Below are 25,897 nucleotides of genomic sequence, written 5' to 3'. Positions count from 1 at the left end.
TAGCCAGCCCACCATGAGGTGGTGCTGTCTGGGGTGGGTTTACTTGTGCTCCCATTATTCCGATTCAGATGGTAGTCACTTCTGATATGTTGACACCTCGGAGCTCAACTTTTCCTGCAATGGGTTGCTTACATATCACTATCTCAATCTTATATTCAAACTGTGGAATGTATCTGTGTCGATCTGAATGTAAATGTCTTGAAAAGTACTCTGCTAGGATGTCCACCTAGTGATGTTTAGATAAAAGGAAGGACCCGAGGTAAATGAATAGCCAGCTTACCGGAATATACAAACAAGTAAACCGCTTCATCTGGTAAGAATCATTGCAGCAACCGTCAAGACTTTGACACATAGCAAATTGACCCTTTCTTCCATTTCATGCTTAACTATAGAGATGAAATGCGGATTCGTGTTTTCCAGGGGCACGTAGAACGATACAGGTCACACTATCTCTCTTGAAAGTACTATAGCGACATTGGTTAGCTGTCAAGTACCCATGTTGATTGTTTCAATCAGTGTAGTGATAATAGCATACTACCGTGAAAGTCTCCATGAGGCGACTCCCGAAAGCTTCAATTTATCACTAACAGGATGCAGCTTTGAATAACGAGTGAATTCCCAATGCATTTCGTCGCACAGGTAGGATGCCTTCCGGATCGCTGAATCCTCCTCGGTTATTCGGTCTAGAGTTGCGCCAGATTCATTGTAGTGACGACTCCCACTGAAGTCAAAATGGAAAGGGTGGAAGTTGTAGAAGAACTCGTCATTGTCATCGTCCTCATCCTCGCCCTCCTCGTTGTCTCTCATTCTCAAAGATCCTCGGATAGACCATGACATTTGGGTCGAAGAAGCAAGGCTCTGGTGTTTCCTCGTAGGTTCCGTCATTGTTTAACTTCAATTCATCGCAGCGGATGCACAGACTGGGGAGTGAAGCAGGGTCAAGGAAAGAATACTCGAGATGGTGGGCAGCATCATAGAAGGTCTGTAGTTTCTTGACATAGCGTCCTTGCTCTTTAAGAAAAAAATGTTCCTTGACGCAATTCACCTCATTCATTATACTGTGCCACTGTGACAGACACACAGGGAATTTAGGAGCGTAGGGAGATCTGTGTGCTGGAAGATTTCGTTGAGGATCTCTGGGATCCATGAGAGATGGCGTTGCTCTGTTAACATCGTCGTAGCGCGTAGCTGGTTTTGTTGTTGGTTTGTTTGGCAAAGGTGACACATGTGGGCCCTCAGGTAAGATCAGGCAGACTTGTCTACTCGTGACAGCCTTCATTTCAGGCTTAGCTGACCAATTCACGGCTACCAAAACTCCTGCTAGTCTATACTGGTCCTTAAGATCCTACTGATTCGTCCCATCGATGTACGAAATGGAAGAATACACTTCCGGGTGAGTTGGGACCAGAAAACCTCTACTCCAAATGTCAGGTATACCGCTGTATGGCCAAACAGCTCATGCTGCCAAAAGTTGGAAGCGCTGAAGAGGACGCTTGACCGAGAGACTGCGGAGTACCAGCAACGTGAGCTTCGCTTGCTCCATCCATCATGAAAAATACAAGGGATATGCGAGCTGACCTTTATTTTGGCTGAACATAGTTCAATACCCCAAGTCCTCCATGGACGACCTCCCTCGCTGCACGCTCTACTGTCAAGAAAGCACAATGTACCGTACTCCTTTTTCGGCGGATTCACGTGCATCTACGTGGGCATGGATGCCAGAACCACCGCAGATATTGACGTCGCCATACTACGACATAATTTTGCATCCAAGAACTCAGCATGATTGTCAAGGAGGGGGCGTATTAAGAATACTGTCCAGTCGGGGTTGCAGCGCCCCACCCTTGGGGAAATGCGGATGACCAAGGTACTGTGGACGGTTGGTATAAGGAATTTGACGAGCTCAAAGGCAAAAAAAAAAAAAAAAAAAAAAAAAAAAAAAAAAAAGAAAAAAAAGACAGAATGATATATTCGGAGATTGTTTGAAAAAAAGGGTCTCGCCGTGCATGCGAGGATGCCACCGGTCTTCTTGGTTCTGAAGTCCCACACCTCGGAATCTTGATGTTGCTGCGCTCTAAATCTGGCCGAGAGTATAGAAGTCATCTACCCCTTTGTGAAGACAACCGATCAGGAGACACGCCAGAGTAACAAACTGAAGGGACCTCCCAGGTTGATTCTTATGTTTCTCGGTCTAAGTGAGAGTTTGTATCCCGGCGTGGAATTTCCGGGGGAGGCGTATAGTGTTGCGGAAACTGCACAAATCTTCCAGTACCTGCGGTGTCTGGTGTGTGTTACAATGATATCGCGATGGCTAAGCATCTGATTACCCTCTACCATGAGAAATTGATTCCTTTACGCCGGCGGCCACGTGTGGTTGCTGGTCAATGATGGTTGATATATCGTATTTCTCTCTTTCTTTCTCTCTTTCTTTCTTTCTGTCTGTCTGTCTTTCTTTCTTTCTTTCTTTCTTTCTTTCTTTCTTTCTTTCTTTCTTTCTTTCTTCTAGCTGTATTCAGACTAGCATATCTTTCATGGAATAAACCACATATCTACCCCAGTAGCCCCCTCAATCTCCCCGCCCGAGCGATAAGAGCCCTAATTTACATCTCTTGGCAGAGATACCCGATCGTTCCCTTTCACTTGTCTTATCTGATACGAACAAAGAATATAGTAAGCTATAGATACGAGGCCGGGCATTCGGAGAATATAACGAATCGCATTGCTGATGTTCCCCACAATTTGCGAATACGAACGAATCGTATCGTTCTCCGCATTCGTCGTTTCCGTATAGTAAGACGGGTTTCGCTGCCTGTACGGGGATTCCGAGATGGATAGGAACTACATTTGGGCTCCGAATGCGCCGATAGAACGGCGTACGCGTTATTCAAGGCGCAGTGCTATGATTATGTATGATTAGGGATTCTTTTTGTCCGAAGAGAGGCCGATAACGGGGGTGGAAGATATAGGATGCGCTGAGATGGATATATAATGGCCGTCTGACACCTGAAATGCTGGATATTCTGACCATCAATTCAATTTCTGCTCTCGAGCCCAACATGAAAAGCCATCTGCATCGTGCCCTGTTGGGCCTAGGGCTCACCAGCCTTACCCTCGCCGCTGTTGTGCCACACGACGTCGAAGTCCTCCGCTTCTCCAACCCCATCGATATAACACCAGACTCATTACACAATATCCACGTGGATGTCGTCGATAAAGCCTTCGAAGGACATCTGCGCCTTGTATATGGTGACTGCGACATTGAGCAAGCCGGCCAAGGGCACCACGACGTCGGAAACGTATTCATCAAGCGCGATGCGCACCTGGAACGACTTGTTTGGATCACGCCCTCTGACACACCACATTTACAATGTTTACATGCATTCTCGGAGTCTTTTCTGGTAGGCCGCTCGTTGCCTATCAGCGTGTCGTTACCGATAAACAAGCGCGAGAGCCTCGCAGATCTAGCTAATATGGAAGGGCCCTGGTTCGACGGCGTGGCATACATGAAATCCAAACAACAAGATGCCGCTGTCGTTTCCAAAGCGAAGAATACATCCGTTGCTATTATTGGTGGCGGTATGTCCGGTCTTATGACAAGCCACCTTCTCGAGTCTGTTGGCATACATGATTGGCACATTATAGAGTCCTCGGAACGGATCGGTGGTCGCATTCGTACGAAGTATCTCAACAACTCATCACCAGAGGATTACACATATCAGGAAATGGGTCCAATGCGGTTCCCTGTGAGTATCACATACGCGGATACGAATGAGACACTGCAGATTATGGATCATCGGATGGTCTTCCAGCTCGCTGGGGTGTTGAACAAGATGAATGCCAAGGCGAACAAGACGGATTTACAGGTGAACTTCATTCCCTGGATTCAGAGCAGCCCGAATGTCCCTGCCGATAGCGGTGGTGTTCGTTTGCCTGATGGCCGGATTCCGAGCGCGGCGGATGTCGCTGCCAACTCTTCTCTTGTGTATACGGCAGCGTCATCGAATGCGACAGCAGCTAAAAATGCAGAGGCCGCAGTTGACAACTACACGGGCATGAATAACCGAAGCACGATCCGTAACTTTGCATCGAACATGTACAAGATGCACAAACACGCCGTTGACAACGGCTTGTTTCACTGGTCTGAGGCTGGGTACCTGCGGTATGCACTGGGCTACGACGCAAATATTTCCGACTATGTAGCCGGCACGACAGACACACCGATGTGGCTATACGAAGACGTCTATTTCGCAGCAACAGAATGGCGCACAATCGACAAGGGTCTCGAGTCCCTCCCGCGCGCATTCTACCCCCTCGTCTCCGATAGACTGACCTTAAACCGCACGATTGACGGCCTCGTCTACAACGAGACATCCGGAAAAATCGCCGTTGCATGGCGCGAAGATCCCCTGTCCATGACTCCTATTACAAAGGAATACGACTACGCAGTTGTCGCCGCACCATTCAGCAAAGTCCGTCTCTGGTCCCTACCTCAATATTCATCATTGCTGAGCCGCGCAATCTCGACCCTAAACTACGGTCAATCATGCAAAATGGCACTCATGTACGAAACCCGTTTTTGGGAACACCTCCCCGAACCCATCTACGGTGGCTGCGGCACCGTCGATGTCGCCGGCGTCGGAAACGTCTGCTACCCCTCTTATAAAATGAATAACACGGGCCCCGGCGTAATCCTGGCCTCCTACATCTCCGGCATAGAAGCGCGCTCCACAGCCGCCCTATCAGACGAAGAACACGTCGCACTAATCCAGCGCACAATGATCGAAGTACATGGTGAAATTGCCGCGGAGCAATTCACTGGTATTTATGACAGACAGTGTTGGGAGGTTGACCGGCACCAGGCGGGGGCATGGGCTTCGCCGCTTGTCGGGCAGCAGGATTTGTATTTGCCTGCTTATTATCAAACGGAGTATAAAAGCATCTTCATCGGAGAGCATACAAGTTATACGCATGCTTGGATTTTCTCGGCATTAGATTCGGCGGTGCGTGGGACGGTGCAGTTGTTGTTGGATCTGGGGTTGGTGGATGAGGCGAAGGGGATTGTGGAGGAGTGGATGGGGAGGTGGATTAAGCTGTAACTTTATACTTGGGTCTGGGGTTGATTTGGATGTAAATTTTGGTTCTGATCTTGTATATAGTAATAGATCGAGTACATAAGATGTGTGGATTAAATATGATTAACGCTAGGTATATATGAAAAGCCTGGATATCTTCATACCACTGGGCAAGTTACCGTGCCTCAAACTCACTCTCCGTCTTCAACCACATCCCGAAATCTTTCAACTCCGGATTCACCTTTTTAAGCTCCGAAATATTGGCCTTATATCCCTCATCATGAAACCACTTGAACATATACCCCATGTCCTTCATCGAAGCCATAAACATAGAACAAAGGAACCGGAACGTCCGCGGAACAGACTGCCCTGTCCTCTCCTCAAATACCTGCTTCGCTTGCTCATACGTCAACTCATCCCCTGCCAACGAAACAGCTTTGCCCTTGTACTCCTCGGGTTTGAGAAACGCATCCGCCGCAAAATACCCAATGTCACTCGTTGCTACCATCTGGAGTGGCTTCCCCTTCAGCGCCATGTCATAGGACGTCATGAAGACCTTGCCAAAGAAGCCGGGGACGAGATTCTCGTAGAAGGCGGTGGGGCGGAGGATCGCCCATTGCATTTCCGTGTTCTTGGTCTTGTCGACGAGATGGTGCTCGATATTATATTTGTTGATAAAATGCGGGACTTTGGTGGAGTTTTCGAAGGAGTTTGTTCCGCGGTCGACGGAGCTATAGATGAAGTATTTGACGTTTTGTTTGAGCGATTCGTCGATTAGGGCTTTGCCTTGATATTCTTCGGATGCGCTGTTGCCGATTGCGACCTGCAGATTTTATCAGCAACGGGCTCGTCAGGTTTTGGGTAGTGGGTGTGATTTACCTGTACACTGAATACCCCCCATATCGGATCCTTAGTTAAACTACGCGCGTTCTTAAATATTCCGGCTGGGTCATCCAGGTTTCCCTCGACAAGCCGGATGTTGGATGATAGTCTGGCGAGGCGTTGGGCTGAGCCGGAGGTAGTGTTTCGGGTTACAGCTAAGATTTCGAAGGGAGCTTTCCGGGAGACTAAGTTCTTGATCAAGGAACCGCCTTGTTTCCCGGTTGCGCCTGTGATGAGTATTGCGGCCATGTTGGACGTGATGGATATAATATATCGGAGGCGCTAATATTGTCGTCAATGCGATGTTGAACGACAAGGAATTTCTCTGTAGCAATACACCATGTTTGTGAGTGACATTGACGGTATTTAAATACTATTTGTTTTAGCATATTATTTCCTAAATCGAATGATAGTGAAAATTTGCAGAGATCAGAGGTGTGCATTATATCATCCTCGGAGCTTCGGGGTTGAAATAAAGCCCGCGCCACCACGCCGACAAATGCGTTGGAATAGCCAAATCTGGGATTCAAGGTCACTTGATTGATAATAATGAATCCACTGATCTGGGATTGATCAAAGCTCCACAGACAGATTATCTAGCAAAATCCCGAAGGCGAGGAGTTAATGCCGACGTTCTTACATGCTGTGAAGGCCGCTAATCAATGTCTTGGGAGTGGCGCAACGTCAACGGCCGCCTCTATCAGGAAGAAGCCATCACGAACCCCTCCCTCTAGTCAAAATGAACCCCACTGCAAACCCCAATCGGCGAAGTTGTCAACAATGCAGTCGCAAAAAAATCCGCTGCGACAAATCCCAACCATGCACTAATTGCTCAAAGTCGCAGCTCGAATGTATATTCCCCGGCTCAGGCCGCGCACCACGACGGAAGAAACGGCCTTTGAAAGCTGAGCTTATTTCACGGTTGAATCGTCTGGAGGATGAGGTTAAAGGGCTGAGGGAATACACCGAGGAGGCTAATAGAGTCAATCAACGTTCGTGTTCAGAAAATGCGGTGGTACCGGAGAATGCTGCAGGTGGGCAGCGAGGAAGGTTGATTGTTGGAAATGGGTATAGTCGATATGTTACGCATGATGCTCTGGTTAATGTTGAAGATCAGGTGGGTTAGTATCGCATGAGAGTACATAGATCTCGTGTTGATAGCTGTTTCGCAGATCAAGGAACTTCAAGATGATGTGGAAGATTCGCCAGTACAATCAGCAGAAGGCAATGGAAAAGACTCTCGCAGCGCATTTATTTTTGGATATTCATCCATCACCAATTCCCTTCACCACTATCATCCAGGCACCACGCAAAGCCAGTTCTTATTAAACATCTACGAAGAACGGGTAGCGCCAATGGTCATGATCTTCCACAAACCCAGCATTCGAAAATCAATATACAAAGCATCAACCAATGCCGAATACATTGACCAGACATCTGAATCAGTCGTCTTTTCTATTTACTTCGCAGCGGCCACCAGCCTAAAGCCATCAGAGTGTCTCCACTACCTTGGTGAAGAACATACAACAGTACGCCAACGCATGCGATTCGCCGTCCAGCAAGCACTAGCGCGAGTTGAGTTCCTCACAACGCGCAATCTAGCCGTTCTTCAAGCAATGGTATTATTCCTTACTTGTCTCCGTCAACCGGAAGATGCGGACTTCGTTTGGACCATGTCTGCAGTCGCACTTAGACTAGCACGGGGTCTTGGATTGCATCGCGATGGCACTCAGTTCAGATTAAGTCCATTTGAGAGTGAGATGCGGAGACGACTGTGGTGGTATATCTACCTACTGGATATTCAAATATGCGAGTATCATGCAATTAGCAGCGGGATCGATGAGGACAGTGTCGATACCGGGTTACCATCGAATATTGACGATGCGGAAATATCTCCAGAATCCAAGGAAGTTTCAAGTACAGAGGCTCGCTTCACGGAGATGACATTTTGTCTCGCGCGATGTGAAATGATAACTCATAATCGACGACTTGCCCGTACTTCCGCGAGTCTTCCATTGGAGCAAACTCTTCAAGAACTGAGAAAGATACACACTCATATTCAAGAAAAATATCTGCAATACTGTGATGTGTCTGTCCCAATACAATGGGTAACCGCTACCATTCTTCGGTTAGCCATTGCCCGGTCATGGTTAGTTGCGCACTTCCCACGTTTAGCATCCGATGTCTTCCCACCTTTAGACAGTTCCACGCGCAATCAACTCTTTCGGACGGCAGTGGAGGTCACAGAATTTGCGTGCCTCCTCGAAACCGACGAGAGAACCACAAAATGGTCCTGGCTATTTAAGGGGTATGTCCAGTGGCATGCAATTGCATTCGTACTTTCTGAGCTATGCAATCGGGAGGAATCCTCGGATGACTTGCGCGCATGGACGGTTGTAGAAGGGGCTTATAATAGGTGGAAGGAGAGGGACTTTCGGGAAAGGGGAATTGTACTGAAAGCGGTTACGCGGTTGATGGAAAGGGCTACCAGGAGACATGGACGGTCAATGCGTGTGGCAGAAGGTTGCCCTGAACATGTGGATTGGTCAATGGATGATTCAAATACTGGTGTGGCGTATATGAACTTGTTCCGGGATTTTCTGCGCAATGGTAGGACATAATTTGGAAATATAAAGTTGTACAAGTGCGTGCGATTTATTTAAGCTACTATGAATTCTATCACATTACATGGTCAGCGAGAAAAAGGACGTCGCCAACGGCTCGCGCGGCCACTTGTACATGTTACCCTCATAATCGACCGGCTTCACCTCAGAATACCGGGCATTGACAAGTTCAGGACCAATTAGTGTCTGATCGTTGATCCAGTAATAGAAGAAGAATCTGAAAACAATCTTGTCAATATTTCCGTCGGAAAAAATGATTGATAGAGACATACAGTGACACATATATATAGACATTCTGTGGGTTGCTAGAACTCAACTCGTGCATATGCTTGTACAGATCATCTAGGGATCCACGTCGCTCTACAGTCGCAGGCATTCCGTAGATCTTTTCGAAAGTCTGTGCGATTTTGTAGATGCTAGAACAACCACCAACGACTGTAAATGCTATCAATAACCATGAAGCAGCATGGACAATGAGGACCTCTCACACTTCAAAATACCAGAGGCATTAGGATCTGCAGCAACCGCAGCGGTGAACTTCGCAGCATCATCATATGTAATACCTCCCATAGCCTCGTCGCCCTCTCCCCAGTACTGGAACGTGTTGCTCTCCGGGTCAAATATGTTGAAGAACGGACTGAAGACAGGTTCCATGGATCCAACAATCAGAATATACACACCAGAAACATCCTGCTTCGTCTCGATATACGCTTTGATGTGAATCATGGGGCACTTGGGAAACAGCTGGCCCAGCTCGAGCTTGGTGTAGTCCAGCGCCCAGTCACTAGCGACGTACCAGGTGACAGATGGCTCATCACCACAAACATTGATAAGGAGCTTCTGTCCGTCGACCATGAGTTTGTCGTCATCGAGGTAGCAGAAAACGACTACATCGCAGCTGTGGACGAAAGAAAGGATTGCATCGTTGTCGAAGGCATTACCCTGGATGAGTTCAAGCTTCAAAGACGAGCGTAAGGTGTCTGGAAGCTTGCTGGAATTGCGAAAGTAGCCCTTAATCGTGGTTATGTTGTCGTTTTAAAGGAGATGTGACGAGGTGGCGGGCGAATTTGCCTGTGATTCCCGCGATTCCGACCTTCATGGTGTCAAATTGGTTGATGTCGATTAATGTATTGGAGTTAAATCTTGCTATATCAAAAGAAAAATGATCAGTAGTGGCCATATTTATAGCCATAGATTCATAGAAGGGTTGTAGGGGGATTTCTGAGGTCGGCCGCTCGGAGTACAATATGGCCGAAATGGAAAGACCATGACAAACCGCACAATAGCATACCGTTTTTAAAGCTGGGATTAGAAGTGGTTCTCAAGAATTTTATTTATGCTATTTTCATCTTGGTATACCGTTTATTGAGCACGAAGCCGTTTTAAAAAAGCAACGGTCCGGTACTCGTACTGGATAATATCGTAGCGCAAGCAACTCCACTAAAAAAACACCAATCAATATTTAGTCCAATTACTCCCACTCCCTAGAACAGCCTGCCCTTTTGACAAAGACCTAGACGGCTCCTCTCCCAGCCACTGCGGCTCCAACCGATCCAAATTCCCCTCTATCTCCCAACCTCGTCCACCCTCAACATACATTGACGTCCCATTCAACTTCTCATCTACCACTAACCCCGCAGTAATCTTTGCAACATCCATAGGTAAGTTTGTTGGAAGACCCGCCTTGACCCAATCATCCTGGATCCCCTTCACCATTCCCGTGGTGGTCATCCAGGGACAAACGGCATTGATGCGGAGTTGGTGTAGAGTGAACGGGAGGTATTGGCGGAGAGAGCGTAGAATGCCTAAAACGCCATGCTTGGATGCTTGGTAGACGAAGAGACCGGGAGATTCTTTGAAGCCGGCGATGGAGGATATTAGGGTGATGGAGCGGTCTGTGTTCGGTGGGCGGTTTTGGCGGAGGTACACGCTCGCGATGCGCGAGACGTAGAGGCAGCCATAGAGGTTGACATCCAGGACCTTCGTAGTCGCGGGCTGGGGTTTGTTAGTATTTGTACACTGGACTTAGAGAGAGAAGTGGCATACCTCTCGAACGTCCTCAAGTGTCAATGCGGGGTCGAACCAATTGCCAATCTCTTGAATTCCGGCCGCGGCGACGACATGATCGATGTGTCCATATGTCTCCAGAGCGGCATCAAAGAGATTCAAAATGGAATCGTATTCCGTAACATCAGTTTGGTGGAATAATGCCCTTGGCTTGGAAGTAGACGATGCGGAGAGCTTCTGTGCGAGTTGGTGACCTGCATGTGCCGCGGTATCACCGAAACAGACGTAGGCACCGTTATTGCAGCAAAGCTCGACGAGGCTGGCACCAATGCCATTTGCTCCGCCTGTATAGGTAGTCAGTGACTAACTGGCGCTGGCTAGGGGGATTGATTGTACATACCAGTAATTAGGATGACCTTTTCCGCCAGAGACTCTGGGGTGATGTTGGGAATGAATTGTGCCATACTGACTCAAATTCCTGAGTATATCTCAACGTAGTCGGACGATTCAACCCCGGATCTAAATAGATATACCATGCACATATACCCCGACAAAATATGCCGTGCCTGCACTTGTTGAGTATTTTCCGGTTCGTGGAGTATATACTCAGGGGGTTTTCCGATAGATCCAACCAATCGGCATGAATCAATGGCACAGTGGGGCAGAGCTTAAACATCTTCATCCTGCGGGGATGGACCGCTTTCCCCTTGTAGTTCATTCTGTCGCCGACGATGAGCTGTATATGGCCCACTTCCCTGCTTGGGATGGATATTTCCCCGGTGTATTTCTTCAGTAAGCTTTGACCCCTCAACGGCATAGGCGAGATCCTCGGTCATTATGGGAGGGCCATTGGCCAATTGCAATGGAGATGCTTGGAGTATTTAAACCTCGTTATCGGCAGTACAATTGTATCCCTACAACAAAATAACCCTGCAGAGACCGTGAAAATGCCTCTCCAAACCTACCACCACTCTTCCTCAACTAGAGGCCTGTCCAGCATCACAACCCTTATCGTTGGTGCAACTGAGTCTGTCCTAATTGATCCACCCTTCCTCATTCAAGATGCTGAATCAGTCGTCCGCTGGGTCAAAGCAACAACAACCACACCCCTCAAAGCCGTCTTCGTGACCCACCACCACCCCGACCACTTCTTCTCCGCAAATCCCATCCTCGAGTCATTCCCGTCCGCGAAATTTTACGCGGCACCATACGTCCTCGCGGGAATCAACAGAGAATACGATGATAAAGTGAAATACTGGCCGTCGATTTTCGGCAAGGAGAGTGTTCCCGAAGCGCCAAGGAAGCCGGAGGCATTCGAATTTACTTTCTTCGTCTTGCAGGGAAATCCAGAGAGTCCGGTTATGTTGCTAGGCCCGTTGCAGGGGGATTCAGTTGATCATACTATTTTTTGGTTACCCGCCGAGAGGACGGTGATTTGTGGGGATACGGTTTATGGGAGGAGTACGCATGTTTGGTACGCTTTCCACATTGTTGAGACGGAGTAGGGATTGCTAACTATGTTCAGGGTCGAGGAAGTCGAAACCCCCGCTTTACTTGAAGCATGGAATAAATCGCTGGACGTCATTTCTTCGCTCAGCCCGGCCAAGATCATCCCCGGCCACTTGGAGCCGGGATGGGAGCTTGATGCACAAGCGGATCTCGCGCATACCAAGAAGTATCTTTCTGTGTTTGCAAATAAGGTGACGTATGCGTCGTCCAAGCCCAAGGTGCAGGAGCTCTATAAGTGTTTCCAGAACGAGTTCAAGCAGTGCAAGGAGAACTTGGACTTCTTCCTGGGACATTTGTCGAATCAGTTTGGAGAGGGCGGTCAGGTGTGGGAGGAAAATAGACATCATGCTGTGGATAAGCGGAGGATTGAAGATCTCAATGGGTTCTGCTTCTAGCTGTGTTATGGAAGGGATTGCGCGGCGTTTGATCTTATTGTATATATTACGGCTGAGGCTGTATTGAAGAATTAGTGCTAAATATGAATTACATTTTCCACCGCCAGGGTGATCCCAACATTGCTTCGATCCGTACGATAAAACACGCCACGGTAGCTGCGAACAATAACACCCCAACCGTTATTCCTGCTCGCTCGTAGCTAATAGGCGAAACCAGAGCCTTCGATTCTGGGATCAACAGTCCAGTTAGCGGTGTCCCAATCAAAGCACCCATTCCACGGATGAGATACAAGGAACCATTAACGCTGGTGTAATTTTGCACGCCAAACAGCTCGATCAATGAGGCTGGGAAAAGCGATATGTAGGCACTGGCAAAGGCACCGTATAGAACCGTAAATGTAATAAACAGTCCGTCCGCGCTGGAGCTAGAGATAGCCGAATCCTTGAACATCGATGGAAGCCAGAAGGCAAATACAGCAATGGCACTAAGTAGAGTCGTAAAGGCTAGCGCATTGATCCGTCCATACTTATCGGCGCCGTAGCCGATTATGATTCTAGACACAAAGTTTGACGCATTGCTGACAGTAATGAAGTTCGTGGCTGTTGTGTTGCTATACCCGAGTGCCCTGGCGAACGCCGCGTAGAAGAACAGGGGCGTCGAGTATCCAGCAGATTGCAGGAAGCAACCCGAAGCCTGAGCGATGAATCGTTCCGTACGTGCGACACGCCAATTTATAAGCGGAATCTTCATCCATCCATTCACCCGACTCATTCCCTGCGTCTGTACCCGAACTTGGTTTTCGAAGTCCGGCTCCCATCCCAAGCTGTATCCGGCAAGCGATACCAGAGTTACGGAAACGCAACCCACAATCCTCAATGCGTTTCTGAATCCAATGCTGTCAATAATAGCACTTAGGATCGGCGGCCAGACCATTCCTCCTACACCAGTGCCGGAGATAATCATGCCCATGGCCAGTCCGCGTCGTTTATCGAACCATGTCGGTGCGACAGCCATCGTTGGTACGTAGGTCATACTAGTACCTACCCCCAGTAGAACACCCTGGGTCAGAGTAAAATGCCACAGCTGTTTGCTGAAACTGGCGAGAATGAATGCGATCCCGAACACCCATCCTCCAACGATGATGACCACTTGCGGGGAGTACAACTTGGTCCAGACCATGGTAAATGGGCCGCCCATTGACATCAATGCAATTGCTAACGTACCAATCAAGTTGATGAGTGCGGTAGAAGTCCCGGTAAATGGCGTATTTGGTTGCGTGGCCATTTCTTCATAAAGTGATTGCCATACCCCGAAAGTGAAAATGAGCGCGCAGGTGGTGAACATCGCTAGGAAACCAGCCGCTATGACCATGACATAACGCCTATATATAATGCCTATATTAGCATTCTCAATGACCTTTGGTGTTACGAAAAGAGTCTAAATACCATTTCCCGTGTTTGAGCTGTGGCCCCTCACTATCGGGAGTGTTTTCACTTGGTTCGTGTTTGTCGTCGTCCTGCGACTCGACCGGAGTCTTGGCTTCTGTTTCTGTCATGCTGTGTGCCAAGAAGTCTCCGTTCGCAGGTTCTGGTATTCAACCAGGGTGTCGAATTCGCATTGAAAAAGAACAAAAAGAGACAGATGTGGGAAGCCGGGTGATCAGGGATGGACTACATCCGACGGCTAAATACATATCCATGTTTTCCCGAAGGGAAAGATTCAATTCGATGGCAGTTCGCACAGATCCAAATTTCCCCTAATTGTGCACAACCGGTACCATTATGGTCTGTTGAGACAAGGCTTTCGTTTTTTATTGTGTTTTTTTTTTATCTCGGCCTTCTTCGCGACCGCCACAACCTGAAGCACTCTGCCGGAGTGGCCTAGCGTAATCTAAATCAACCCTAACCGATGTAGCAATGAGCTACAGCTCTCAACTTCAGTAAACGCCAGCACCACAATTCATTCGAGTTTCGGGCAGCAGAGTATTAGGCTTGCGGTTTGTCGGGTTTCTTTACGGAGGATGAGGTGGTCGCCGCGTGCTTGATGTGCGAGAAGTTCATGAAGACGAATGATAGTTAAGGCCACCGGGCTGTTGAAGACATCGTGGTTCATGATTGTGTAATCGACTCCTTCCACGTCTTGGTGCGTTACCTATTGCTACTATCTTTCTCCTAGGGTGGCCAGATGCCACGAGGGCAGTGTGTATTAAGTACGGAAGCCTCGTTGTTTGCTAACGATATTTTCAAAAGCCCGTCTTCGGTATCCGGTCCAGAAGAGTTTACAGGCTGCACGTCGCACACACACCGAGCAAGGTGGGTGTTTTTATGTAGCATGAGACCCATACTATCTGTTTAATCAGGTAATTGGTTAGTTCTTCCTCTTCCCAAATTCATGGAAGGTTGGACGTACATCCAAGCTCGGGTGCTAGTTCGGCTGGTAGTTTGCAGTAGCGGTAGCTCTCAGCATGGAGTGCCATTTAAGCAGTATGCTACAACCCGGTCTTAGTGACAATAAATTTTAATGATAACAAAAAGTGAAAGAGTTAGGCAATGGTGATTATTTTTGAATGTTGGACCCACGTCGTCTATGGAGGTGGGAAAAGTAGAAAGCGAGGTTGATGCCGCTTCCCTGCCTGAGGTATGTGTCCGCCCGACTCCTTTTTTCATACTTCCTTCTTTCTCCGTATTCCGTACTCCATACTCCACACCTTCTCTTGACATCTCTTCTTATCAGGCCTCATTAATATCTTTGTTCTCTTACAGATTGACTACGCCATACTTCGCTACAGCAAGTATGAGTGTAAGATTGTTCCTTTTTCTCTGGTGGTGTGATACTAAATGCTCAACAGTATTTCGTGCCAGTTGAGATCCAGAGAGCCTAGGCCTTGTTTCCTCAGCCATATGAGCCTTTACGTGTACATTTATGAACAGACCTTGATGCACTGGCCTCCTACGGCTATCCTACCTCCCAGCATTCCCCAACGACCCTTTCAGGGCAGGTCTCTCTTGGTGTGCCCAATCTTGCGGTGTCGACGATAACAGACTGCTTGACTATAGCCACGGGCTTAGTACCATGCATCTGGAGGAGCTTTGGATGTGGACTAGTGTCGCCCTGCCTTGGAAGAGGCCTTTGGAACGCCCCTGTTGAATCAGGATGAACATGTCCTCAACGGCGGTGTTGTGGACAGAGATCTGCGGCAGAATGGCTTTAATAGCCCGAGCCCGCAAGCAGAAAAGTGCCATTACGCAGCACCGTGTCTGTTTTGCAGTGGCTTTACTGACCTCGTATAGCCAGTCAAGCTTCTGAAGCCGTGCTATCACGCGTGCTGCCAGGAATTGTAGCAGCGCTCTGGTAGCTCTAGGATCTCCTAAAAGTCGTCCTTGCGGGTGCTCCTCTGCAGCAGTGGGCCTCATAACCCCATACATCTTCAGGTCCTTATAGAGCTTATTTCGTTGGTGTTGCTATTTCCAGAATTGAAAGAGAAGATGGTGTAATAACTCCCTTGATAGGCCACAGCTTTTACAGGTTGCATCATCTTGGACCTGGATCTGATGTATGTGTGCTCCAATAGCTGCATGTACTGACTTCAATTGAGAGTTGCGGCTTACCAGATACTTGGGAGCTACTAGAGCTGTAGGATCAAGCCACCAGTTCTTCTGTGGCCTGTATATTCGTTGACCTTGTTGGAATTGCTGGCTAAGCTTCTTGTTGAACCATCTCTGCTTCCGTGTTTTAATGGCTTCTGTTCGGGCTCTACAGGCAAAGGCCAGAGAGATCTCTCTTGGGCTTCTTCCTGGAGGCTTACTGGCTGCCTGCCCTGCTGCCTGGTCAGCTGTGACAGTCTCGAACAATATAAATCTATTGGTAGACTCTCTATCGAAATACTAACATGGAGAAGGAAAGAAGGAAGCTGGGCCTGCCAGCGCTGCGCTATCTAGTGTGCGACGGGGGTTCCTGCCCTATATTCAAACAGGCCAAAGTTTACAAACATCTTGCGTTGTTGGTGAATGCCCGTACTCCGTGACATCAGCTCTCTCATTTCCTTCTACCCCTGCATGTCCTGAAACCCATTGGATGACAGGTTGTGGCTCCCAGTATATATGCACCCCATAGCATTACCTATGTATTGCCTGTTCACAATGGGCTCCGATTGACTTTCCCATTTCCTTGATACACTGCGGATAGTAGAGACCAGTGCCAACGAAGCGATGCACTTTTATTGCCCTTGTAAATTTGCCGACAAACGCCTTTTTCGCGAGCTCGAGCTCATTTACCGCATTTTTGCTTTCACTTGCTGGATTTCAGTCTAAGCGAGAGCAAATGAAGCTGGGCTAGCTGACCATGACGTCGGTGCTCTTGCGGTGTAATGCGACGAAGGCGCACAGATACGGGACACGAGGAGCATCGTGTTAAATTGACATATCGGGAAATATGGGCTGCGCTGCCAAGATTGCATATCCAAGGCCTGAAATCATGGAAAATTTACTCGCTTATTTGTGTCCCGTTATTGAATAAATTATATGATTATGGAATACAGCAATTTACTTGTAAAAAATCCGATAACAATAAGTGACTGCAAGTGTAAAGAACAAAGTCAATCTCATTCGTTGTCAACAAGCCTCACTCTTTCCATTTTTATCTACCTGCATCCCTTGTGCAGAACCAACTCATAGATGTTGCAAACAGGAATAAAAGCAGAAATCTATACAATTTCGATGCAAGGGAGTTGGGCCTATGCAAGATTAGATGTATGCAGGTTGTGCTGCATACACCTGGAAGTCGGTTTCCATTTTGTATTGGTTAGGGCGCGACACGCTTCATCATTGGGTTCACTTCAACTACCTGGATCGGATACGGCTGACTCTGCGCATTGGCTGTAATAAATGCCATCCTTGAGAACTTAAGCTATTGTAGAAGGAGTATATCTCGTCGAGAAATGGCATAACCAGGCCCTTATCTGTAGTCTGCCTTCGTATCAGCAGGAAAAATTGATACGCGATTGATTTATAGCAAAAGAGTCGTGTATACAGCGCCTACACAGAATAATGCGATGGGTAGAATGAAGCGATCTGGCATCTTTGCATTGACATAATATTCCGAATGAGTCCGGTGCGCTCGACATCATGTATAGGGGGGGATTCGTTTCTCACTTTCTTGATAGGCGCTCTAATACAAATTTGAAAGCACACTGGCAAGTTGCAGCCACATTGTGACCACAGATATATCTGCAGAGTGCAGTGCTCGGACTCGCCCACTGCTATTTGGTTTTCGATAGCGAGCTTGTACCAGGGTTTTGCAGCGCATCCACCAAAATAATGAAAATGCGATACCTATTACTTTCCCCCTAGTATTCCTAAATTCGTGAAATAGGACAAATAATAGTATACCGCATTCAAGACCACCGCCTCTTCGAGTTCGCTCACCGCATTATCAGGGTCTTGGATGCCGTGACTTGGTCGATCTGCATGCACGATAAACTTGCATAACCCCACAGTTCATACAGCACATACAGCATTACCGCCATATGGCCGACGCATGGGCCCATGTCAACGTAACCGCGAGAGCAGAGCATGAAGATACAGTTGCTACTACTGTGTGTATTCCTATTAGTACGATCTGGAAGCCGTTGAAACTCATGGACATATCTTATCAGAGACGCATTAAAGTATGAAGGAACCTGCCCATGTATCTAATCTTTGATAAAGAATCAGTCTTACTAGGTTCACTACACTCCATAGTAGATTGCGGCGATGTTTCAGAGCAGCATGAGATCTACCGTAGTATTGGCATTTGGCATCGGAGCTGATAATGCAAGGAGCTCGACTCTTCCATTAATAGGTTGTCAAAGTCTGGGTCGCGTATATTATCCCACCGATTAGTCCTCGGTGTATACTCCCTTCACGGCACATCCGAGCTTTGCGGTGTTAGGGTCTTATTCATCTGGGTATACAACAGGAACCCTATATAACTGCCACCGTCCAGAGACCGGTTCTTCAGATAAACTCTTTCGCTTGTTAATATCATTCCTCTTTAAAAAATTTTAATCCATCACAACTACCCATCATGCTTCGTGGACACTCTTTACAGCTGACCCAAGTCATCCTCGTGGTCTTCCCATGTTTCTTTCTTTTCGGTTATAATCAGGTGGGCGTCGGGGGCCTACTCGGCTTCGACAGCTGGACTGGCCTATTTCCCCAAATCGACACAATAAACGCTACCGGAGAGACCGAGTCACAAAAATCCGTGATGCAGGGCGTCTACGTTTCCTGCTTTACACTTGGAGGTGCCGCGGGCTCGTTAGTTTGCACTTCCATCGGAGATTTCCTCGGCCGGAGAAAAGCCATTTTTGTCGGGGCACTTTTAACGTTCATTGGTGAACTTCTTTCGTGCACTTCGTTTAGTTTCGCTCAGTTACTGGTCGGACGGATCGTGACTGGAATTGGTATTGGTTTCACAAGCACGATAGTCCCGGTCTGGCAGTCTGAGTGTTCTCCCGCAGCGGATCGGGGAGCACATGTTGTGATTGATGGTATATTCATCACCAGCGGTTATGCCATTAGCCAGTGGATCAATTACGGATTTTCTTACATCGACCATCATTCTGTCTCGTGGCGCGTGCCAATGGCGATTCCTTGTGTCTTCTCGCTTATGCCAATCGCGTCCATTTTCCTCCTCCCGGAATCGCCTCGCTGGCTTGTCCGTGCCGGTCACACCACCCAAGCAGCCCTCATCCTGGCTCGCATCAAGGAGATCGATTCTGAAGATCCGGAAATCAGACACGAGATTGCTGGCATTGAGGCGTCGCTTGAAGAATCAGCCCAAAATGCAGCAAGAGTCAAAGACATTTTCACTATGAAAGACGGCAAACTATTTTATCGGTTCATGCTCTGTCTCGGATTGCAATTCTGGGTTCAAATGACCGGCGCAAATGCGATTAGCACGTACTGCACGACAATTTTTCAAGATAGTCTGGGTTTAACTGCCGACCTTTCCCGAGTCCTAGCGGCAGGCATGTTGACATGGAAGTTCGCTGCTTCATTTGTCGCTTTCTTCACCATTGATCGGTTCGGACGCCGGAAACTTTTTCTGTTCAGTGGCGTTGGTATTACGCTGTGCATGATGTGCATAGCCATCACGAGCAAATACGCCAGTGAGAACCATGGGGCTGCCATCGGAACCACTTTCTTCATCTTTCTGTTCGCTTTCTTCTTTCCCATCGGTTTCTTGGGTCCAAGCTTTCTCTATTGCACTGAGGTCGCTCCTCTACGCCTTCGCGTTGCTATGACTTCGATATCCACGGCAAATCACTGGCTTTGGTATGTAAACCCACCCCCTGCTCGTCCGGACATATGCTAACTCAATGCAGGAACTTCGTTGTGCAGATGATCACCCCAATCGCAATGACAAGTATCGGCTACCAGTACTGGATTGTATATACAGTTCTTTGTTTTGCGTTCCCGGTGACCGTCTTCTTCTTCTACCCTGAGACAATGGGTCAGAGTTTGGAGAAACTTGAAGAGCTCTTCCAGCAGGACCTGTCTATATTCCAGACGGTTCGATTGGCGAATAAATTAGCAGGCACGACACAGGAGTTAGATGAGATGGTCAGCGACAAGGGGAAGAAGCTTGAGCAGAGTGGAGATACGAGTCCTGCTCCTTAATTTTACGAGTAAAATTATATCTAATGAGTTACGTACATTAATATGGAATATATATATTTGGACTTTACATTCTGTTCTCGGCCGGGTTTGCGCTACTTTATACCCACTGAGCGACCGGGGCGCGTACTCTTGAGGCCTTGGCAGTTATTCTTGTGCAAGTAAATGCCGATAAAGAAGTATGTATACGGTCAATGAGAGAGTGCGAGGAACTCATAGAACATAGGGGCCCGTCTAAACCAATGATATTACAAGGTCAAACGAACCAACCAAAAGCCGCTCGGACCAAGACGTCAACCCCACAGCAACGAATCCTCAAGCCTCCGGTAAATAACTCAATCTCTCATTGAAGAGCTTCCATAGCATAGACATGCACACCAGAATACCTAAAGTGCCTCACTAAATGTGAATTCAATCCGGTGCTGGTCACAAACCATTCCAACCGAGGCCGGGAGCCAAAATGCCGAAAAGACAAAGTCTCGGCCGCGCATCGGCGGCGTGTACGTTTTGCCGTCAGAAAAAGGTACGGTGCATTGGGTTGATCTACCTAGCAGCACTATTGCTAATAAATAGAAACAGTTGAAGTGCGACGCTGTGAAGCCAACCTGTGGCAACTGCATAGCCAAAGGTATTGACTGCCAGCAAGGCCCTGCTCAACATAAGCCGAGGTTAGTATCGGGCCTTACGTTTTCGTTATGCGGTGGTTAATTATTGTTGTGGCAGGCCAACAAATCAAAGAATTGCACGATTGGAGTCGGAGAATGCATTTCTTCGCCAGCGCCTCCAGACTGGAGATACACCAGTCGCGCAACATGGGGCTCCTGGCTTCTCAGTGGAGCAAGCTTCTTCCCCGCAGCCACCATGCTCAGTGGGCTCTCCAATGTCGGGTCCTGAAAGGAGTATTAGGACGCTTGCAAGTGTAGGGACGCGCGGCTCTCATATTCCTGCAGAACCGCCTGCAAGTGATCCCAGGGGCAATGTCTCTCTATACCACGGTCCAACCAGCACGGCATATTATGAAACATCAAGTCCTCAGCAACATAATGGGCAAGTCAATGATTTTCATGCCATGGAAGAATGGTCTGGACATCTACTCTTTGCGCAGACCGCGAAAGAGAGTAAGCTTACCTCTCGAAGAAGACATACTACTGCCAAGAACTAATCACCTCAAAGGGCAACTGGAGCGCTTGAATCTCATAGCTGGTCGCCTCGACTTTGATGGAGTAGACCCCAGCATAGGAATGGAATTGCTCTCCATCTATTGGAGCCGCCAGATCTATACCGCGCAAATCATCCACCGTCCCGTTTTCATGCGCGACATGGCGTGCGGAGGTCCTTACTTCTCAAAGCTACTACTCAATTCTATATTCTTCGTTGTTTCCAAACACTGCCTCAGACCTGAAGTCCGCACGGATCCAGATGACATAAACACGGCAGGATTAATGTATCGACAGCGATTCGTGGAGCTCTTGCGCGATAAGTTTGATAAAAGCGAGATCACTACTATACAGGCTCTGCTGATCATGTCGAATGCACTCTTCTCGAGATGTGACGAACGAAGTCTGTCGTGGTTATACGCTGGGAATGCTTTTAATATGATCATTGACCTTGGTCTACATGTGCTGCCTTCGACAAACAACACGTCTGCGGAGCAGCTAGAGATTCGAAAGCGGGTTGTTTGGGGGGCATATTGTAAGTTCCAAACTATTTTTGAATTCGGATTCTATTTACTCATCTACCTTATTAGCGATTGACAAGATCCAATGCCTCCTCCAGGGCCGACCTTCACTCCTCCGGAAAAGAGATTTTAACACGCCTTTGAAGTTCCTAGACGAGTATGATGAGCTCGAGCAATTTGACAGCATATCATACAAAAAAAACCACCAGCAACTGGGCATTCCAGCATTGAATGTATCCTTGCTAACGAAGCTGTGCGAATTGTCAGTTATAATTGAGCACTTGATGTGTGAGGTTTACTCTGAGTCCACCCCAAACGCTCGACTAAGCCAGAAAATGAATGTCTGCGAAAGGATCAAATCTGACCTGAGCCAATGGCGGAAAACACTTCCCCCCCAGATGGACTATATTGCCCATTCAGGTGACCCTGGTTTTGTCCTACCTCAGGCCCTCTGTCTTTTGTTGGTAAACCCTCCTGGTTTCCTGGTGCACATTACTAACTTCGAGAGCAGAGCCCTCTGTAACACCCTGGTAATTCTCTCCGAGCGACCATTTATTACGGACAGTCACAGCAGCGCTATAGTTGCCCATGAGTCAATCACAGCGAGCACAGCCGCTGCTAACCAGACCGTCCAAATTCTGCGCGACTATGCACAGCACTATTCAATCGGGAGCGCACCATACGTCCTATCATATGCGACTTATGTCAGCGCAACCATCCACGCACGGATCGTGGCGCATAAAGGGAAAGGCTCAGTTTCATTTCAATCCCTTATCTTCTGTTTGAATACTCTGGAAGAGCAAAAAGATATCTATGCCGCGGCTATAAAAGCAAGGCAGAATCTCGACAGGCTCATGGATCATTTGGGTGTTAATATCGTTGTCAATGATTCGACGAGTGGAGAAATCTGCAGAAATTCGGTTCAGCTGCAAACTGTTCACGATGAATCCGTGGCTACGCCTAATAAAACCCAGGCTGTTGGGACAACTTTTGTGGAAAATGGCTTCCCGCAAACGAATTGGGAATTATCGAATCTGGATCTTGATGCTATTCTCCAGGGATTTCTGCTTGACAGGGATGGGCAATTCCCATTGTATCCAATGGGTACATTATGAACAATCCTGTAGGCTTGATGACATTATGATCTCCTTTTGTTCCATTTCATACACTGTCCGATCAACTTTGGCCTAGTCACGTTTCTGACACCCGCATCCAATTTAACTACCTTCGATTTCTTTTGCCAGATCAGTCGACAACGCTGCGGCATCAGTAGCAACATCTCCTGAACCAAACCTCATGTCTGCGTAGTCCTTCAAAAGCTTGTGAACAAAGAACCCAAACCAAGTTTCCCCTGGAAATGCCACTGTGTCTGCAAGAGTAGAACTTATCGGATCCTCTAATCGCCTCGTTGACAGTTTTTTCCGGATATTTGCCTACCATTACTGTCAATGGCAACCGGAGAGAAGGTGGTCCGATTTTGAACCACATTACGGAGTACAAGTGTATGGATCCATGGTAGAGCCTATTTCCGATCCTCGATCACTGTGCGACTAATATTTGTACATATATTGGACTAGACAATTTAATTTCTCATGAGACGCTCCACATAATATTAATTTTCGCAATGTTCTAAAAGGGCAGGACCGCATGCACTTCGGTTATCGTATCCGGAACGTCCTGTTCCGGCGCAACCATCGGACAACAATGTTCCGATAAACTATTTTCTGATAAACAAGGAATTCCACGATAACTTCTCACGATAAACAAGTTGCGTCAGTCCCCCCATTCGCTATTCTATCTTTTTTCTATACTTTAAGTCTTCTACAATAACTCCCTTAGAATAATGCTCTCCGGTACCCTGCCCGCAATGGGCAAACGTATCATGACCCGACTCTGGCAAAGCCGGCCAACAAGACATCTACTACCTTCTACGGAAAGACTATGACACCCTTGAGCTCAATCTTATCCCCCTGGCTCCTGAATTGCCAGAATAAGTCCACACAATATCGTCTTGCATCATACGCTCTTCATAGATAAGGAAACAATCCAGCCCTGTACGACCCCATCTACGCAATGCATCTCCTCCCAGGGTAAATCCCGCTACCTCGCGGTCCTATTCCCAACGAAACAGTAGCATGAAAGCCAATCTGAGAAATGCGACCTGCAAATCACTAGCTGGTACAACCACCATGATCGCCAGTACCGCGGCCCCTCACGTCGCACACGTGAAGATCGACATTGTGATCCGGCCCCGTGGGGAAAATGATTCATGTTAAAAATGGACGCGGGAGGCCCGGAAATACGCACAGTGAGATTGTTCTTGCGATGTTGACTCCCGCAGAGAGTGAACGATTCAGAATGTCGGGACCAGAATTAGGGCAGAAGTCGAATAATTCGCAGACGAATGTTACGGAGACGCCGCTGAAGCCGCCGTTCTTTCAGCGGTTCAAGACGCATATGAAGAAGTGGTGGTGGACGTATGTTATTGGGTTTTGTGTTGTTGTGCTGGTTACTGTTCTTCCTTTGTGAGTGCTTATGCATCCCGAGTTCGGACACTGCTAATAGTGCGACCAGAGTCTACGTAGGAGTCCCCAATTTCGCCAATAAATACATCAACGACTACCAATACAACTACAATCACCTCTCGATAACAAACCCCACGCCCAACTCCTTCCACGTTCACCAAAAGCAAAACCTCGATGCCAGCGGCTTCAGCGGAAGCGGCCATCTCTCAGCATTTAACGCGACGATTCGCGCCTCGGGCTCGGATATACCGTTCGCAGTTTTTCCAGTCCAGGAGATTGAATTCGGAGGCGATTCGGACTTCACAATTGATCAGGATTTGAATATAGCATGCGTCGACTGTTTGTCGCGGTTAGCTGCGGATGCAGTGCGGGAAAAAGAGATCTCGGTGTTGGTCACTGGAAAGCCGGATCTCAAGGTTGGAGGGTTACCCACAGCTCATTTGGATGTCCATAAGACCATGGCTATGAAAGGTTATAATGTTGAAGGTGGGACTTACATGTGTTTTCCTATACTTGATGGTTCGCGCTAACGTGTATCAAGAATACCTGGACGAACCCGGTTCCTTCAACGTCACAAACGTCAACCTTCTAAAACCCGCCACCCCAGAAGGCTACAACGTGAACGCAACCGTCGCGTTCCGCAACCCAAGCCCCTTTATTGTAGAGCTAGTACGTCCCAACCCCAACCTCCTCTCACAAGAAAATACTAACACTAACCCCCCAGGGCTCTGTGAGCTTCAACCTCTCCATAAGCGGCACATCAATGGGTTACGTCAATATCCCAAACCTCTACCTACAAGAAGACATCACTGAGACCAATGTGCTCTGCGACATCGACATCGACGTTCTCGTTCGCAAAGCGCTGGGCAACGGTTCACCTACTGACGACTTTGGTGATGTGACGATTGAGATTAGTGGGAATCAGGTTTATTATAAGGGGGAGGAGATTCCGTACTTTAGCGCGGCAATGCAGGCTATCAAGGCGCCGGTCAAGGTGAATTTGTTGGATTATGCGTCGGAATTTTTGTAGGTGACTGGTTTATACTTATGACTTAGATGTACTTTCGGATTCACTCAGGGCCTGTTAGGGAGCTCGGGTTAGCTAGCATATGTGCTAGATATATCATGTCGCAGTCCCTTTGCACATTCAGTTCTAGGTCAATCGGACTAACCGTGGAATTCCGGACTTTATATCACAGAAAGCTCGCCCGGAACACCGAAGACCATTGACACTTTGTCAACCGCACTGCATATCACTCATACCTTGCACCCCTTCAGACAAATGTGCAATCGTTCTAGACAAAACCCCTACGCAATAACGCTGTTATCTCATAGCTTTAACACGAATACATCCAGCTGTCCCATGACCATCCCACTCCTAATACATATGCAGAATGCATGATGTGCTCGACGCACCAATCACACAACAATCATCGTCCGATTACAGACAACAACACCCTATTGGCCCATAAGATCCGAGACTGATAAAAATTGATAAGAAATAGACTTTTCAGCAGCCCGCTTTTTAGATTTTCAGGGATCCACT

General features: G+C 47.8%; 11 protein-coding genes across 11 annotated transcripts; 6 read left to right on the top strand and 5 right to left on the bottom strand.

The window, feature by feature from the left end:
- Nucleotides 1-3,056: 3,056 nt before the first annotated feature.
- On the top strand, nt 3,057-5,096 carry EURHEDRAFT_521579 (flavin monoamine oxidase family protein; the record flags this gene model as incomplete). Its single annotated transcript, XM_040786846.1, has 1 exon — nt 3,057-5,096. The coding sequence occupies one exon, from the start codon at nt 3,057-3,059 to the stop codon at nt 5,094-5,096; it is 2,040 nt and encodes a 679-aa protein (XP_040640767.1).
- A 75-nt stretch (nt 5,097-5,171) lies between these two features.
- EURHEDRAFT_318434 (nucleoside-diphosphate-sugar epimerase family protein) lies at nt 5,172-6,448 on the bottom strand. Its single transcript, XM_040778327.1, has 2 exons — nt 5,952-6,448; nt 5,172-5,895 (listed from the first exon to the last, which is right to left on the bottom strand). The coding sequence occupies exons 1-2, from the start codon at nt 6,201-6,203 to the stop codon at nt 5,248-5,250; spliced, it is 900 nt and encodes a 299-aa protein (XP_040640766.1). The 5' UTR covers nt 6,204-6,448; the 3' UTR covers nt 5,172-5,247.
- A 245-nt stretch (nt 6,449-6,693) lies between these two features.
- EURHEDRAFT_451808 (Zn(II)2Cys6 transcription factor) lies at nt 6,694-8,575 on the top strand (the record flags this gene model as incomplete). The annotated part of the gene is made up of 3 exons (XM_040783978.1): nt 6,694-7,075; nt 7,101-7,961; nt 8,019-8,575. The coding sequence occupies 3 exons, from the start codon at nt 6,694-6,696 to the stop codon at nt 8,573-8,575; spliced, it is 1,800 nt and encodes a 599-aa protein (XP_040640765.1).
- Nucleotides 8,576-8,638: 63 nt separating this feature from the next.
- EURHEDRAFT_513685 (NmrA-like family protein) lies at nt 8,639-9,677 on the bottom strand (the record flags this gene model as incomplete). The annotated part of the gene is made up of 4 exons (XM_040786195.1): nt 8,639-8,795; nt 8,851-9,013; nt 9,067-9,589; nt 9,630-9,677. 4 exons carry the CDS (start codon nt 9,675-9,677, stop codon nt 8,639-8,641), a joined length of 891 nt encoding a protein of 296 aa, XP_040640764.1.
- A 261-nt stretch (nt 9,678-9,938) lies between these two features.
- EURHEDRAFT_551132 (putative 3-hydroxyacyl-CoA dehydrogenase) lies at nt 9,939-11,049 on the bottom strand (the record flags this gene model as incomplete). Its single annotated transcript, XM_040787530.1, has 3 exons — nt 9,939-10,573; nt 10,625-10,929; nt 10,986-11,049. The coding sequence occupies 3 exons, from the start codon at nt 11,047-11,049 to the stop codon at nt 10,034-10,036; spliced, it is 909 nt and encodes a 302-aa protein (XP_040640763.1). The 3' UTR covers nt 9,939-10,033.
- A 483-nt stretch (nt 11,050-11,532) lies between these two features.
- Nucleotides 11,533-12,549, top strand: EURHEDRAFT_521574 (MBL fold metallo-hydrolase; the record flags this gene model as incomplete). Its single annotated transcript, XM_040786845.1, has 2 exons — nt 11,533-12,059; nt 12,111-12,549. The coding sequence occupies 2 exons, from the start codon at nt 11,533-11,535 to the stop codon at nt 12,487-12,489; spliced, it is 906 nt and encodes a 301-aa protein (XP_040640762.1). The 3' UTR covers nt 12,490-12,549.
- Nucleotides 12,510-14,093, bottom strand: EURHEDRAFT_474218 (putative MFS monocarboxylate transporter). The gene is made up of 2 exons (XM_040785378.1): nt 13,936-14,093; nt 12,510-13,871 (listed from the first exon to the last, which is right to left on the bottom strand). Exons 1-2 carry the CDS (start codon nt 14,043-14,045, stop codon nt 12,578-12,580), a joined length of 1,404 nt encoding a protein of 467 aa, XP_040640761.1. The 5' UTR covers nt 14,046-14,093; the 3' UTR covers nt 12,510-12,577.
- Nucleotides 14,094-15,448: 1,355 nt separating this feature from the next.
- EURHEDRAFT_318407 (uncharacterized protein) lies at nt 15,449-16,094 on the bottom strand. Its single transcript, XM_040778326.1, has one exon. It carries the CDS (start codon nt 15,913-15,915, stop codon nt 15,541-15,543), a length of 375 nt encoding a protein of 124 aa, XP_040640760.1. The 5' UTR covers nt 15,916-16,094; the 3' UTR covers nt 15,449-15,540.
- A 2,459-nt stretch (nt 16,095-18,553) lies between these two features.
- Nucleotides 18,554-20,185, top strand: EURHEDRAFT_384649 (general substrate transporter; the record flags this gene model as incomplete). Its single annotated transcript, XM_040779625.1, has 2 exons — nt 18,554-19,806; nt 19,857-20,185. The coding sequence occupies 2 exons, from the start codon at nt 18,554-18,556 to the stop codon at nt 20,149-20,151; spliced, it is 1,548 nt and encodes a 515-aa protein (XP_040640759.1). The 3' UTR covers nt 20,152-20,185.
- Nucleotides 20,186-20,493: 308 nt separating this feature from the next.
- Nucleotides 20,494-23,192, top strand: EURHEDRAFT_384648 (uncharacterized protein). The gene is made up of 6 exons (XM_040779624.1): nt 20,494-20,671; nt 20,728-20,816; nt 20,872-21,266; nt 21,322-21,840; nt 21,896-22,286; nt 22,338-23,192. The coding sequence occupies exons 1-6, from the start codon at nt 20,609-20,611 to the stop codon at nt 22,939-22,941; spliced, it is 2,061 nt and encodes a 686-aa protein (XP_040640758.1). The 5' UTR covers nt 20,494-20,608; the 3' UTR covers nt 22,942-23,192.
- Nucleotides 23,193-24,184: 992 nt separating this feature from the next.
- Nucleotides 24,185-25,381, top strand: EURHEDRAFT_451762 (DUF3712 domain-containing protein; the record flags this gene model as incomplete). The annotated part of the gene is made up of 4 exons (XM_040783975.1): nt 24,185-24,351; nt 24,401-24,837; nt 24,893-25,020; nt 25,076-25,381. The coding sequence occupies 4 exons, from the start codon at nt 24,185-24,187 to the stop codon at nt 25,379-25,381; spliced, it is 1,038 nt and encodes a 345-aa protein (XP_040640757.1).
- Nucleotides 25,382-25,897: the final 516 nt, after the last annotated feature.

The sequence above is a fragment of the Aspergillus ruber genome, assembly GCF_000600275.1.
Source record: "Aspergillus ruber CBS 135680 unplaced genomic scaffold scaffold00006, whole genome shotgun sequence".
NCBI lineage: Eukaryota > Fungi > Ascomycota > Eurotiomycetes > Eurotiales > Aspergillaceae > Aspergillus > Aspergillus ruber.
Note: the sequence above shows the minus strand (reverse complement) of the source record. Positions and strands in the feature narration are given on the sequence as shown.